Source organism: Dipteris shenzhenensis, chromosome 4 (genome assembly GCF_047967505.1).
Source record: "Dipteris shenzhenensis isolate YYH24624 ecotype China chromosome 4, Dip_SZ_1.0, whole genome shotgun sequence".
Lineage (NCBI taxonomy): Eukaryota > Viridiplantae > Streptophyta > Polypodiopsida > Gleicheniales > Dipteridaceae > Dipteris > Dipteris shenzhenensis.
This window is the reverse complement of record NC_141599.1, coordinates 37,085,150-37,101,779: the sequence shown is the minus strand read 5'-3', so window position 1 is coordinate 37,101,779 and position 16,630 is coordinate 37,085,150. Positions and strand designations below refer to the sequence as shown.

At 43.2% G+C, this 16,630-nt stretch overlaps 1 protein-coding gene across 1 annotated transcript in view; it reads left to right on the top strand.

Moving 5' to 3' along the window:
* LOC147902798 (uncharacterized) overlaps nucleotides 1–16,630 on the top strand; it is a 281,519-nt gene that overhangs the window by 174,275 nt on the left and 90,614 nt on the right. Inside the window, exons 10-12 of the mRNA XM_087374222.1 lie at nucleotides 506–1,093; nucleotides 1,205–1,288; nucleotides 1,427–1,525. Of these exons, the coding sequence (XP_087230348.1) occupies nucleotides 506–1,093; nucleotides 1,205–1,288; nucleotides 1,427–1,525 (771 nt within the window). The remainder of the gene's footprint in view (nucleotides 1–505; nucleotides 1,094–1,204; nucleotides 1,289–1,426; nucleotides 1,526–16,630) is intronic.

Below are 16,630 nucleotides of genomic sequence, written 5' to 3'. Positions count from 1 at the left end.
ACCAGAAAGGAACAAGGAGAAATCCAAGAGCAAGAGCATAAGTGTGCTTCTTTCTTTTGGTCATGAGCTGATTTTCTATCTTATTGACAATAATTTCCCTTGGCTTCCTTGACCTAAATGTTATAGCTCTAGTTTTAATTTTGTTTCCTGTGCACATATGCTGTGCACATATGCACTGATAGATTCTCTGAACATATACTTAGGATGGTTAATGAGATTAATTTGCACATTTTGGTTATTTAGCTTCATGTCTACCAAAACCTTTTTTCTCAGTCTGGTGAAAGGGGGAGAAAGGATCAAATGATGCACATTATGTATGGACTTACAGCGACAGAAATGATATCCTTGTACAGAGTTTTTTTGCTAAAATTGCAAAGAGAAATGATGATGGATGATAATGTTGACTCGATATCTTTTATGTAATGACAAAACCACATGGCATACTCTTCAAATTTCTCCAGAGTCAATGGGTTCTAGCAATGATGGACTTCTGGTGTGAATCCAGGTTTTCAGGCATAGATACACTGTCAAAAGTGCTCAGGAACCTAAAGATACAGAATCTGATTCTGAGTATCATTACCAGGGAAAGCCAAGTCAGGTGTGGACCAGGTTGTCTGAACTCACGTCACAAAAGCTTGTTCTGGGGATGCTGGTTTTAGTGATTCTCATACCTAACCTTCGTATATACGTGAAGGATAATGGTCCTGTCACATCACTCAATCTTCTTGATCATAGTCCAATTTACTCAGTACATTTCAACGAATCTTTGGAACGTCTGTATCAATTCTATGAGAGCTATGGCTATAAACTTCTCTATCTAGGTGTAAGAGATGGATGCCTTGCACCCGCATATTTTGCCAGTAGTCAATGTATTGCACCTGGTCAGGCTGGTCCCGATGAATGCTATGGCCTTCAATATGGAAGTAGCACCTACAATCAGATATTTCCACCACCATCAGAACAATTGGATGGAAAGAAAAATGCACAGGACACGTACCGTGCAACAGAGCTTTTAACAGCTGTCAGTGACAGTGGTCGCAGTGAATCATATTTTTCTATAAAGAATAGAGCGCAGAAAGACTTCACATTTGATGTAAGTTTGAAATTAAACAGATCTAGTAATTGATTTCGAGTCTCATGTAAGAATTAAAGAAAATCATAGTTCACTCTGTTAAATTAGTTTCCATATATTTGTATTTTGTAGATGGGTGCTACAATCATTATTCTAATCATCCTTTCAGCTTGGTCGTTTTTCTTAAGCTGGGACTCCAACAAATTATTGATTCAGGTATTGGTTACACATTAGCTTCAAACTTTTGTCTCGATGCTCTACAATATTGGTGCTTGTAGCTTCCTTCACTGATATACATCCAACAGAAATTCCCATATTTATTCATTTCAAGTGTCTTTCTGATGCACGATTCAGCCTATTGAGCGCATGGTTAGCTTTGTAAAAGAGCTTGCTGAAGATCCAGTATCCTTTGCTGGGAAAATACTCCCTCAAACAAAAAGTGGAGAGGGAAAGGTATGGAATGTTTCATTTAATTAGTTCACGCTATATTCTATTTTATAGGTTTGTTGTACCCAGTTTGCTTGCTTGCTTCTGTAACTGATTGTTCCCTGCTTTATCATGCCACCTTGTTTTTATCATATATACTTGCAGCATAAGAGGGAAATATTTATACAAATAATATTCCGTAGGATACAAGGCATGTGATACATCTAAAAAAGATTGCCCCCCCCCCCTTCCCCCTTCCCCCTTTACCCTGCATGTTTCTCTTGCCATCAACTACTTCCCTCCTCACCTGTTGCTGTAATCCCTGCTCTCCCTTCCAACACCCCTCCCTTCCAACACGTTGCTTGCTCTTCGTCATTGTCATTGCCATCAATCTACTTCCCTCCTGACCCGTTGCTGCCCCAGTGTTCCCCCCCCTCCCCCTTCCTCCCTTGACCCCGGATTCCGGAACCCATCACTTGCTCTTCGTCATTATCATTGTCTCTGTAGGGATTTTGGCACATGTGCCATCTTACTAAACTTCCATCCCTTCCAGCCTTAGCCAGCCTCATTTTTGTCATTGCCTGAGATGGGGACTCATTTTAAGTATTACTGACAGCCTAGGGTTATTGGTGCAAGGAGACTTGCTCCCATCTTTTGATACAAGGGGATGGAAATCACTGTGGTGCAAGCGTACAAGGGATTCAAAGTATGGAAAGCATTGTGGCTGGTGTACGAGGGGTGATTTGATATGAATGTTCAAGAGATGCAAATGTACAGAAAGCACCATGGTGCAATCATATGAGGGGGGTGCTGTGGCACAAATAGACAAAGGGCACTCTAGTACAAGTGCACAACAGGTGTGGTGGAATAAGTGTGCACAATGATGACAACATGCTTGGCCAATGTGGGGGGGGGAATAATGCACACAGAGAGAAGAACGTACACACTCGTTAATATTGCAGGCAGGTATAGAACACTAGAGAATAATATGCCAAGAAGCAATCTCAAACCGCAGCAACTAAATGCAAGACAAAGTGAATACACTTACGTGGCACAAGGTAAGAAAAGGTGTGAGGGGAAAAGCCACCCTTTGACCTCTCAGAAGAGTCCAAGCTGGAGCCACCCATGTGGCACTGACACTGTGTGTCCCATCAAAATGCATTTTCACACATAGGCATGGATGCAATGCTATACCTGATTGGCTGTCCTCGAGTGTGAGCTTGTGAATGCATGCTTATGCGACATGTGGCAAAGCCATCTAGGCTAGGCCAATGACATGGTTCCATGTGGCACTCATCCCCAATCATTGTAGATGCATGTAGTCTAGTTACTAAGGTCTAACCTCCACTCAAGTGAACCTTTAATAATCTTAACCACTTATCACCCCAAGGGTGTACCAATGAGCTAATCCATAGTTTATCACTCACTGCTCCAACAATCCTATCTAATAGACAATGGATTTGGCTTTATGCCCATGAAGTCTCTTCGTTAATCCTTGCAAGAGACCCGGTTAGGATATCTGCCACTTGATTCTTTGTTACACAATAGACTAAATCCATTTCATTGCTCAGAAGTTTCTAATGAACGAAGTGATGCTAAACTTCTATGTCTTAGTCTGTACATGAAATACTAGATTCTTCGCTAATTTGATAAAATTGTATTGCAAGCACATCTGGACACACAGGGGGATTCTATAGACACTCAAGAATGCAGGCAACATAGACAAAACAATAGTAATTCTGACTGGGACTTGTAACAAACAGATTGATGCCACCTTTGAAGGAGAGCCCTTGGAAATAGTCAACACCTATAAATATCTAGGGCTGGAATTTGCAGGCAACTACAAATGAAATGCATGTGTGGAGGAAGGCACATCTATAGAATTGGGAAATGAGAGAGTTTCTATACACCATGCTTGTACAAACAATGATCCTTTACAGGTGTCCAGCTTGGGCACCCTGGCTCTTTACTACCTACTAGGAAAGAATAGAAACTATACATAAACGTTTTCGCATATGGGAGTTAGGGGCTAAGGCATAGGCACCCTAGCCCATCCTACTAGGCTGGGTATGAAACCTCTAGAAGGAGAGGCATCATGTTAATTCATGGCTCACCTCAACAAAGTTGAGAAGATGGATGCCAATTGGATACCACACAAAGCAATGGAAGCTACACAAATCACGGGATGGCATGAAATGGATGGAATATGGGGCATGGGGGCATAGCAACCACTGATATACCAGAAGATGCATGTGAAATCAAGGGGATAGTGACACTGAAAATGCTATGGCATAACTCGTGAACAACAATGCAGTTCTACAAACAGGAAATTCACCCAATGGATAGCTACAGAATACAAAAATACTTCAAGGAAGACATTTCAATGTTCAAAAGGCATCTAATCTGCAAATTTGAACCAATTCACATAACCCAGAGGTGGAGAAGTGTTGGGAATTGTGTGATCAAGGGCTTGTCCTATGATCATGTGTGTGTGTGTGTGTGTGTGTAGCACACTAAGTGCTATGATGTGTCTAGGCTATGACATAAGTGATGATGTAATGCAAAGGCCCCCGGCCCCCACTGGGTAGGTGCCTTTGATTTAGGGGTCCCTATGATGTAGGGATTGATTTCCTTTGATGTAGGAGAGGTACCTATGATCTAGGCCACCCTCTTTCCCATTCTATAAAAGAGAGAACTTCCTCTCAAATCAATGGAACATTTTGCCCTTTGGTTCCCACACTCTTCTCCATGATGTCCATCTTCTCTCCCACTCCCCAACATGTGGTATCAGAGCCTCCTTGAGCCCCTAGCCCATTCTAGCTTCAATATGCCCTAAGTAGTAGCCCTAAGTAGTACTGTAAAAAGAATGTTATGTGTTTTGTCTTTTGTAAATCACCTCTGGTCACCATATGATGTAGGCAATGTGATATATGTTTGCCTCCATGGTACCTCTTGCAGACATGAAAAACTAGATCCACACAAAGGCCTAAGATTAATCCTTGTACATGCAAGGGAGATAACCATTTGGGGAGGGTCTATCCTATTTTTGTAAGCCTTGACCACCATGAGATGGCTTGTGAAAGTATGTGCCTTGATGAATCCTTGACATAGCAAGAGGCAAACTCTTGAGGGGGGGTATGTTGGGAATTGTGTGATCAAGGGCTTGTCCTATGATCATGTGTGTGTGTGTGTGTGTGTGTGTGCGTGTGTGTGTGTAGCACTACTTCAGACCAAAAGAGATTCTCTGCCCTCAAAGAGTTGCCCGAGAGCGAGTCCCTGCCTTTCCATTCCAAGTGGGATAGAATGTGTTTCCAATCAAGAAGCAGAGAAGAGACAAAAGGGCATCCTCTGATCTTGCCTTGGATAGAGCCAAATAAAAATTCCCACTGAGTAGGCTGCCAATTCCCAAAAGCAGATGTATGAAGATGTAATAAGAGAGAGCGGATCATAAAGGCCCAAGGCTGATCTCCTTGTATAAATTGCATCATCATTTTCCCCCTGTGAGCAAGTAACGAAAAAAGTGTGTAGCACAACTTCTCATGGATTTACCCAAAAAAAGTGTGTGTGTGTAGCACACTAAGTGCTATAATGTGTCTAGGCTATGACATAAGTGATGATGTAATGCAAAAGCCCCCACATGGGGAGGTGCCTTTGATTTAGAGTCCCTATGATGTAGGGATTGATTTCCTTTGATGTAGGAGACGTGCCTATGATCCAGGCCACCCTCTCTCCCATTCTATAAAAGAGAGGACTTCCTCTCAATTCAATGGAACATTTTTCCCTTTGGTTCCCACACTCTTCTCCATGATGTCCACTTCTCTCCCATTCCCCAACAAGAAGGGCAGGTGGGCAAGACCCAAGATCCCCAGAGAGAAAAAAACATGCAAAATCTACCCCACAGGGGAGGTAGAAGATGAACAACATGTACTCCTACGGTGTAGAGCCTACGCACACGTCAAGAATGATAATCTAAGAACGATATGGGGACATTATAAGAAATCTGAAAGTTTTGTTGGAAAAGCCGACTAAAAAGCATTGGCCTCTTGATTGAGATGCGACAGCACAGAGAGACCCTATTAGGGCAGACCAAGTAGCAGCAAGAGATGATAGCGCCACAGGAGATTGGAATAGACAGAGTACAACGATATGCCACGAACTTCTACGCATTTGAGTCAGTCCCAGGACATAGTGGAGTGGAGGAGGAGGAGATAGTTGACATGAGGGCTGAGTGGATCAACGGGAAGAGGCAACTTGGAGCTACGGAGCCAGAGATGTAAAGAACACGTATGATACAGAGGTGACTAGAACATGTACGATGGAAGTTCAGCCTATCTCTGCTCTCCTAAGAGGGGAACATCCGAGCTAAGGTGTCATTCTTGATATGGCCCATCGGATACAGAGATCATAGAGACCATGTCCCCTGTTACAGCGAGAGACGTCTCATGAATACAAATATGAGATATATTTGCTGTTTGTTAGAGAGCCACCATAGCACATGGATTTGTATTTTGAGCACTAGTTTTGAGTGTTTTTTTCAAGATTATTAGCATAGCACTTATCAAGGGCCCTTAGCAAGCCCTTTGCTTCAGTCCATAGCGGCTTGTATGAATAACCTTTCCAATTGTACCTTGTCTCATAGGCCCATGAGGCCTCCCAAAGACATTAATATATATTTGTGTATGTGTGTGTGTGTGTGTGGTGGTTGGGGGGGGGGGATCGAAATCATAGAGTCTTTGGTGATCCCACTTTTTCCATTTTCCCATCCCTTTTTTCCAACGTTCTTTGCAGCAATCTTTCTTTGATTGTCTGCAAACTCATTATATAGACTACAATGTATACTTGTCATATACCAAGATCTTCTACTGATGTAATGTTGAGCTCCCCATTCAAGGGCAGCTTCTCTGTAATATAAACCACCAAAAATTTCACCAAAAAAGTGTATGTGTGTGGAGAGAGAAAGAAAGAAAGTTTATTAAAGTTTGCTAAAGACCTATGGGTCTATGAGACTGATAGAAAAACCTGATACAATGAGCAAAAGGGTGGAGCCACTAAGCGAGCATCCTAACCCATGCTAGAGAAAACTGTGTAGACATAGTCAATGATATCACCATACATGTCACCCTAGTCATAAAACATCCCTGGCATCAACATCCCCATGGAAGATACAGTCTGATCAAATGTCAAGATACACCCGATGATGGACTAGGTAGTGTAGGCAAGAAGCCCGTGATAGATCGTTGTCGGCTATCTGGATGAGAGGTCTGTCGTGCACAGTGAGTCTGATATGTGTGTCTGTCCTCTTCGAGTGTGCCGCATATCGATCTCGGGGTGCCTACCTCTCCTGCTATCTGTGGCTAGGGGGTGTAACATGCTCCGACTAGAAGAACTCTGCGATCATACTTTGGGATGGACCAGGTAAGGTCCCCCACTCTTTTCTGTGGTGATCTGATGAGACGCTCCCTATGTCAGACCGCCTCGTGAATGAAAGCGGCCAAGCATATCTGTCTGGGTATGAGAGGAGTCTGGAGAGGCCCTCAAATTCGTCTCTGAAAAGGCAGTGGTATCGTCCACAGATGTCATAGTAGGCTAAGCCAACGAAAGACGAAGTGCTTCTCTGATTCCGCCTCATCCGATCACATAGTGTGCAAATACGACTCTCTTTGGGGATCCCATTTGACCGTCCACTCTCGATACGGAGTCAGTGTGATGACAGGCGGAACTATCCAATGACAATCCTGAGTGAGTGTGGTAGGTGAATCTAGGTACCCTGGTGGGATAATATGAGAGAGAGAGAAGTAGAATTTATGAGCGTCCTCAGGGGGCCACAGAGAGAGAGAGAGAGAGAGAGAGAGAGAGAGAGAGAGAGAGAGCACGGGGAGGCTCACTAGAATGTGATAATCTCTCACACATAGGTAGAATCAAAGTACACACAAATGCATTGCTATGAAATGTAATGCCAATCAATGGCTAGCTGATTTTGGTCAGCCATCTCCACACTCTTCAGACAGTGTTTCCATGCCATGATCATCGAGTGGCTCCAAATCCTACATGGGTACAAGAGTATCAAGGTTGAGGTAGCAAGTGGGGGGCTTGTCTGTATAGGAGCTTGCGTTTCCTGAAATGGGATAGTGAAGAAATCATTTAATACTCCTAGAAACTTAAACCACTTGGTAGTGGGGCACTTGGTAGTGGGAGAAAGAGGGTTTGCTGCAGCAAATCAGCAATTTCCGCATGCAACAAACCACTTGGGAGACAGAGAAGTTCAGCTAGAAAGCTGAGAGAGCAGCCCTATAGGATGCATAGGAGAATTGAGGCGACAAGGCGACAAAGCACGTGAAGAATGACGGCACCATTCTTCAAGCAAAGAAGATTGACAAGTATAAACAAGGATATAAGCTGAAGTCTACTAAGCATCTATAGAGCATCTTGGACTGACCCTCTACCATCTGAAGGTGGACTTGGTATACTGAGTCTGTATCATGATAGCAAGTGTTTCTTATGTTCAAGTCTTACTGTGTTACTCTGAGTTAGTATATGAATTAGCTTGATTTGTTATGTACATCTTTTACTTTGTATTTGTTCATCAGTTGCATGAAGTAATCAAGGTTGATTGTCAAGTCTCTCTCCCTGCAAATTACCTCTAGGCCCTTTAGGTGACCCTGGAGACCTACTACTGGAGAGGATATAAGGACAATGTCATCCGTGTATAACAGTATGTGTATCATCAAATCAGTGAGTAGTAATCCCTCATCTCTTAAGTTGTCAATGAAGGTCGTGATCTCATCAATATAGAGCGCAAAGTGTTGGTGAGAGGGTGCATCCCCGCTTTACTCCGATAGTACTATACCCAATCTGGGAGACCTCCTTGAGCTCACACTCTACTTCTGATTGTTTCATATAAGCTCATCACTCCCCATATCATGACACCTGGGATCTGCATCTCCTAAAGCCTCCTGATCATACGAGATTGTTGGACTATGTCAAAGGCCTTCTGAAAGTTGACAAAACAAGTGCTTTCTGGAATCTTAATCTCGCCTCCTTGGTGGTGCCCCGTAGAGTGAAAATGTGCTTTAGAGTAGAGTCTTGTCTTCTGAACCCAGCCTCTGCCCTAAGGCCGGCTGCATTTGAAGGAAGGGGGGGGAGAGAGAGAGAGAGAGAGAGAGAGAGAGAGAGAGAGAGATTTACCATCTTCGGGAGGCCTCGTGGGTCTATGAGACAGGGTACAATAAAAGAGGTAACTCATACAAGCCACTATGGGCTGAAGCAAAGGGCTCACTAAGACCCTTGCTGAGTGCCATGTTAATAATCTTAAAAACCTCACACACTCAAAAGTACTCAAAACACACATCCAAGCACCATGGTGGCTCTCTGATGAGCAGCGACAAACATATATCGTATCTATGTCTGGTGAGATGTCTCCGCTGTGGCGGCGGGGGCCATGGTCTTCGTGGTCTCTGTATCCGATGGGCCATATCAAGAGTGACACCTCGGCTTGGGCAATCTTCTTTGAGGAGAGCTAAGAAAGGCTGAACCTCCATCGTAGGTGCTCTTGTCACCTCACCTTCTGCATCATGCATGGTCTTTGCATCTCTAGCTCTACAGCTCCGTCTCTGCCCTCATGTTGACTACCTCCTCCTCCACTCCACTATGTCCTGGGGCTGACTCAAATGTGTAGAAGTCCATGACATATCGATGTGCTCTGTCTATCTCAATCTCGTGCGATGCTATCATCTCCTGCTTCTGCCTAGTCTGCCTCAATAGGGTCTCTCTGTGTCATCACATCTCGATTAGGTAGAGGGCAATGTAGATGGTACACAAAAAATGATGCTCTATCTCCACCTCCTCCACATGCATAGTCTCTAGATCCGTTGCTCTTTGGGTGTGCTTGTAGCTTTCCTTGCCTCGATCCTTAGTCGATGAGACGAGACCCACATCTGTCCAATGGCAATCCTCAATGCATTTGAAACTCGTTTGTCCCCTAGGTACTAGGGTCTGATGATCACTCCCTCCTCTGATATTGTCAACAAGTGGTTGTGGTAGAATTGGATCTTGATGGGGAATTGGTGCCCTCCCCTAAGTCTGTAGCATATAGAGCTAGAATGGATCCAACTGTATAAAGCCTTCACGATGTGTGTGTGTGTTTCATCTGGGCATTTTTCCATCTGGACAGATGTTAGTTCTGGGAAGTCTTTCTGGCTCTTTGGTTTTCATCCACCCAGACCGGAGTTTTATATTTTCTTTGTTTGGGTTCACTATTGGGCACTCTGGACTTTATGGACAGATAGGAACTGTAAAGTCTTTGGTGATCCCATATTTTCCCTGTTTGGCTTTTTTAAGCGTTCTCTGAAGCAATCCTTCTTCGATTGCTTGCAGACACACTGCATAGATCATGATGTATATCTAGCATACACTGAGGTTTTCAGTTGATGTAATTTCGGCTACCTTGTTTTTTAGGTCGCTACTCTTGTAATATAATCAATCAAAAGTTTTCACTTTAAAAAAAAAAGTGTGTGTGTTTCATCTTTTCTTTGTTTGGGTTCGCTATTGGGCACTCTGGACTTTATGGACAGACAGGAACTGTAAAGTCTTTGGTGATCCTATATTTTCCTTGCTTGGCTTTTTTAGGCATTCTCTGCAGCAATCCTTCTTTGATTGCTTGCAGACGCACTGCATAGATCATGTATATCTAGCATACATTGAGATTTTCAGCTGATGTAATTTCGGCTACCTCGTTTTGAGGTCGCTACTCTTGTAATATAATCAATCAAAAGTTTCCACCCAAAAAAAAAAAGTGTGTTTTTGGAAAGCAATTTTGGTTGTTTGGGATATATCCCAAACGGCCAGATTTTGCTTTGTTCTTTACCTGGGTTCGCTATTGGGCACTTTGGACTCTCTGGAAAGCTAGAAATCACAGAGTCTTTGGTGATCCAGTATTTTCTACTTTTTCCTTTTTCCGTCTTTGCTTGCAACAATCGCTCTTCGATTGTTTGCAAACTCACTGCATAGATCAGGATGTATGTTTGTCCTACATGGACATCTTTGCTTGATGTACTATTTTCGCTTACGAGTTTTTTTCGGCTAGCTATATTGTAATATAAAGCAATCAAAGATTTCACAAAAAAAAGAAAAGTGTGTGTGTGTGTGTGTGTTTGGGTTCGCAAACGCGTTGCATAGATCATGATGTTTATCTAGCATACACTAGATTTTCAGTTGATGTAATTTCGGCTGCCTCGTTTTGAGGTCGCTACTGTTGTAATATAATCAATCAAAAGTTTTCACTATTTAAAAAAAAGTGTGTTTGGGTTCGCTATTGGGCACTTTGGACTTTATGGATAGACCGCAATTGTAAAGTCTTTAGTGATCCCAATTTTTCTTTGTTAGTGTTCTTCGCAGCAATCTTTCTTTGATTGCTTGCAGACTCACCAAATAGATCAGGATGTATATTTGGGTTATACTGAGATCTTCAGTTGATGTGTTTTCTAGCGCCTCTTTTTTTAGGTGACTATTCTTATAATATAATCAATAAAAGCTTTCAATTTTTTTTAAAAAGTGTGTCTGAAAAATTCTTTTGGCTCTTTGGCATTCATCCATGGCAACCAGAGTTTGATTTGTTTTTTACTTGGGTTAGATTCTGGGCACTCCGGACTCTGGATAGATGGCAATCATAGAGTCTTTGGTGATCCTCAGTTATCTTTTTTCTTGTTTTTCCGCAGATCTTTACAACAATCTCTCTTTGATTGTCTACAAACTCACTACATAGGTTCTGACGTATATCTTTCTTACACTGAGATTTTTTGTTGAAACTCTCTTGTAATATGAAGCAACAAGATTTTCACTTAAAAAAAAGAAAAAGAAAAAAGTGTGTGTATGTGAGACTTTTTGGGATTGCTGCGCTAACGTTTACCAACCAGTTTTTTTTTTCATTCAAGAAAATTACTTCATTAAGTATGAATGAAAACCGTGAGAGCAAGCTCAAGTGCGGGAGTACATCATGCAATGCATGAGGGAAAAAACAGCTCAAAATGAGCTAATAAAAAACCAAGGCGGAGGCTGAAAATGCCACCTTAACCATGAGGGAGACTCAGAGAAGAAAGGAGATTCTCTCCATACTCTGGAAAAAATAACTCTCCTGGTAGTAGCTGCTCTAGAGGATCCCTACATGCTCGTCCATATGGCCATCAGAGTGTGAACTGTGTGTGTCAGACCAAATATTGGCCATAACCTGAGAAGGGTGAACCTGAATACCCTCCATCGCCTGTGTACACCTGTGTCTGAGGGGGGGGGGGTGTCAACGACTTCTCTCTTGGCTGAATCTCTTCTTAGAATTTTTCAATCACGGGCGATGGCTTTACTTTTGTTCCACCCAGCCTATTCTCATGGATCGCGGATCATCAAATTCAATTCGTTATTTCTTTCATGCTTATCCATGAGACCCTCATTTCCCTAGATAGTTCTCCTTGCTAAATGTCATCATTTTAGCCTCTCCACTTGGTGCACCTTTTTACCCCTCTCTTGGGGCACATTAAAAACCACTTGCCCCTTGGCATTATTGCACATTTAGGTGCACCTAGGCCTTAGCACTCAGAACTACCTAGTCAATGCCATTCCACCCTCACCTAGGACCTTGGCAGTTACTTCTCTTAACCATTTCAATTACACACATTAACTATTACAAAAGTTGGTCATCTAAGAGAAAATGCCCACCGATCTACTATCCGAGGTCATGCTATCTCGGCTAGAGCATAACATTCCTTCCCTCTTCAAGCATCAGCGTCCTCAATGATGAAATCTGGGAACGCTCTCCGTAACTGGTATACGGATTCCCAGGTAGCTTCCGATAGACGCTGACCATGCCATGCAACCAACACCGTGGGTATCTTTCGATTTCGTATTTGCATTGTTCCTCGGTCCAGGATTCTCGTTGGTTTGCTCCTTGCAATATCCTCTATTTCCTGAAACAAAACCACACCTTCGATTAGTGAGTCACCTGTATGCAAAAATTTCTTTAAGCGCGAAACATGAAAAACCGGGTGCACCTTACACCCCTGTGGCAATTCTAATTTATAGGCTACACTGCCTATTCTCTTTAGAATTAACCACGGCCCACAGTATCGAGGTGATAACTTAGCACACTCTCCTGAAGTCAACGACTTCGAGTGCGAAGGAACTCTGAGAAAAACTTTTTCTCCTTCCTTAAATACTCTTATAGACCGATTTTCATCCGCATACACCTTGGCTCTATCCATAGCCTGACGGATATTAGCTCTCGCAAGTGCTAGCATCTCCCGCATCTGAACTACAAATTTCGCGGCACTTGGCACTTTCTGAGGTACTCCAACTATAGTTGGATTGGCTGGTCTATAACCATAGTTCAGTTCAAACGGACTGAACCCGGTAGATGAATGTTTCCTATCATTGTAGGCAAACTCCAACAATGGCAACCACTTGTCCCATGTATGTTGCCTCAATGACACATATGCTCTCAGCATATCCTCTAAAGTCTGGTTGACTCTCTCCGTCTGACCATCCGTCTCAGGATGATCCCCACTACTCATTCCCAACTCAGTCCTTAGTGTCTCGAATACCGCTGTCCAGAAATGACCGGTAAATCTGACATCTCGGTCTGACACTCTGGATCTAGGCAATCCATGCAGACGAAATATATGTCTAATGAACAAATCCGCCACTTGCGGGGCACTAATAGACTCTCTAGTCGGAATGAAGTGAGCCATCTTGGTTAGACGATCAACCACCACAAGGATAGAATCATACCCTCCTTGCGTCGTAGGCAGCCCTACAATAAAGTCCATGGAAATGCTCTCCCACTTACTTAGTGGTATTTCCAAGGGCTGTAAAAGTCCGGGTGGCTTCACCCGCTCGGCCTTACTTACCTGACACGAAAAACACCGTGTCACATATTCATGAATATGCTTTTTCAGCTTTGGCCAAAAGAAATCTCGCTTCACGAGATCATATGTCTTCTCGACTCCTGGATGTCCCGCACACGGGCTATCATGGCACTGTCGAATGACTCTCTGCCTGAGATCATTCTGACTAGGTACTACAACCTTGCCATTTCTAACTAGCATACCATCCCTTATGATATATCTTGCATAAGTTTGGCCTTTTCTGGATGCCAGGTCATCCTTTTCATTTTCCCCGGGTTTTAACACCTGAGCCTTAGGCCATAAGCTCTGGACAAACTCGTCTACTTTTTGAGTTTCTCTTATCTCGGTCATTAGAGCACTCTCTAATACCGTGAAACTCAGGTTGTGCATAATGCGAGACAACGCATCAGCCACCTTATTGTCTTTTCCTCTTCAGTACCGAATCGTTAGATTAAACTCCTGCATGAGCTCTGCCCACCTAGCTTGGCGGCCCCTCAAGTCAGGCTGTTTACAAAAATGTTTCAGAGTATCATGATCTACATCCACATAAAACTCTGAACCATACAGATAATGCCTCCATGTTTTCAAAGCATGGATAACATCATACAACTCCAATTCATGAGTTGGCCAATTCCTTTGAGAGGGAGAAAGCTTCTTGCTTTCAAAGGCTACTGGCCTTCCCTCTTGAAGGAGAAGTGCTCCTACCGCAATGCCACTTGCATCGGTTTCTAGGAACAACGGTTTCTGGGGATCAACTATTTTTAACACCGGTCCGGTGACCACAGCTTGTTTTATGGTGTTAAAACTTTCTTGTTGATTCTGTCCCCAAATAAAAGGTACTTTATCTGAGGTCAAATCAGTCAATGGCGATACTATTCCGTACACTACTTTGCTGATGAAGAGGCCCATACAAATGACAAGGTATGGCAACCTGTCCAACCTGTATGCTCAACTGTCATGAGCTGAAGTCGTCTAATGTGTGCATGGCTAAACATCCATTGGCATGGGATGTAGCATCTCTCATAGGCTCATCGAGAAGGAGCTGAGAATGTAAAGGCCTAGAAGCCCAAAATGTCACTAAGAATGCATAAGATGTCCCTAAGGCATAGAAGGTGCCAAATGCTGATGAAGGGACTGATCTATAGTCGTGGATCCAACCACTAATGTGCATCAACTATGGACTATATACTACTGCCATAAGTGCATGATGAAACACTGAGGTTCCCTAGGTTATGCTAAGCATAGACTCAACAAGAGCTGTATCGCACCCTTTGCTTCAGCTCATTGAGCCTTGTATTGTCCCATAGTACTACAGTATGAACGCACCACCCGAGATGATCCCACAAGATGAGATCAACAGTATATCCTTTGATATGCCTTCTATAAAACTAGACAAATCCCAAGAATGATCGCAATGCGGTCAGACTCTGAGGGATTGGCCAAGTTAGTATCGCAGCCACTTTCTTCGGATCCATTTCTACCCCCTGTGGAGTAATTATGAACCCTAAATATTCAAGCCTAACCATACACAGTATAGTTTTCTTTTTATTCACATAAAGACTGGCTTTCCTCAAAGTACTGAACACTATCCTTAAGTGTTCACGATGCTCAGTAACACTTTTACTGAATATCAAGATATCGTCAATAAAATGTACTACGAACTTTCCGATATACGGACGTAGTAAATCGTTCATAAGCATGACGAAGGTCGCTGGAGCATTGGTAAGTCCGAAGGGCATTACCAAAAACTCATAATGACCAAACCTGCTTCTAAAAGCGGTTTTATGCACATCCTCGGCTCTAATCCGGATTTGATGGTAGCCGCACTTAAGATCTATCTTGCTGAAAATCACAGCTCCATGTAATGCATTCAGCAAATCATCAATCCGAGCCATCGGATACCTGTGCTTAATAGTGATATTATTCAATGCTTTGTAATCTATACAGAGGCGAAACGTATCATCCTTTTTCTTCTTTAATATCACTGGCGAAGCAAAAGGTGAGAAACTTGGTTGAATCTGCCCCAACTTGAGGTATTCTTCCAGTTGTCTACGCACCTCCGCCTCCTCAGCAAAACTCATTCTATAGGGAGGTCTATTTACAGGTTCTGCCCCCGGGATCAGTTCAATCTTATGTTGAACTTTCCGCTCTGGAGGTAACCCATAAGGTAGTTCATCCCTAAAACATTCAGAGAACTCCTCTGTTATAAGATTAGCCAACTTGGCCATCTCACCACTTTGCGCAACATCAGTGCTAGCCGAAGAATCACCAACCGGCTCTACCGATGCTGTGCAAAGGAATAAAAACTCTACTTGAGCTTTTCTGATTTCCATCACGGAAACCAACGGTCCCTGAGGTATATCTTTTTCACCTCGCAAGACATAAAGCACATCATTCATCTTGAATTGATATACGTGCTTTTTCCAATCAATGGTTGGATTCTTCCTAGAATGCCACGCCATACCCAGGGCTATATCTGCATGAGCAAGCTTGGTCATTTCAAAATCAAGCTTCTCAGCATAGTCCTGAATCCGAAGCTCTAACTGGGTAACCCTTTGGTCCCATACTTCAGTTGAACTTCCATCTGCCATTCTGACTGTATACGCATAGTCAGATGGACTTGTCTTTAATTTCAGCCTCTTCACGAGCTTGGAGTTAATCACATTGTGAGTTGACGCCGAGTCAAACAACACAATGACATCATGACTGGCCACTTGCCCTTTCATTTTAATTAACTCCGTATCATTAAAGGCCGTATACCCCGTTGCTGCGGGCTTAGATAGGATGTTATCAGGTGCACTCGTCACTAACTTAGCAACAGATACACATAACAAACAAGGTACTAACCTCTGAGAAGGTCCCGCCAGTTGCATCTGCATATGTTCCGCATTGGGACTCTCCTGCATTTCTACGTCGCATTCAAATATTATCATATTAGCCGTGCGACGGTCTTTATTCAGTGAACAATCCTTCCACTGATGTCGCTGAAGGCAGCCGAAGCACAATCCTTCTTTTCTAGCTTTCTCTTTTTGTTCAGGGGTCAACGAGGACTTTGACCAAGCCCGGGCTGCCATTGGAGTTATTTTCCTTTTCACCCCAACGGTGGTACTTGTTTTTATTGGTCCCTCAACCGGCTTCACCTGCTTGGTTTGGCCACTTGGCTGCGAGACACTTGTCTTTGAAATCCATTTCCTCTGAAATCCCCCCTTTTTTCGAGTGCTCATACTGAGTCCCTGCCTGCACA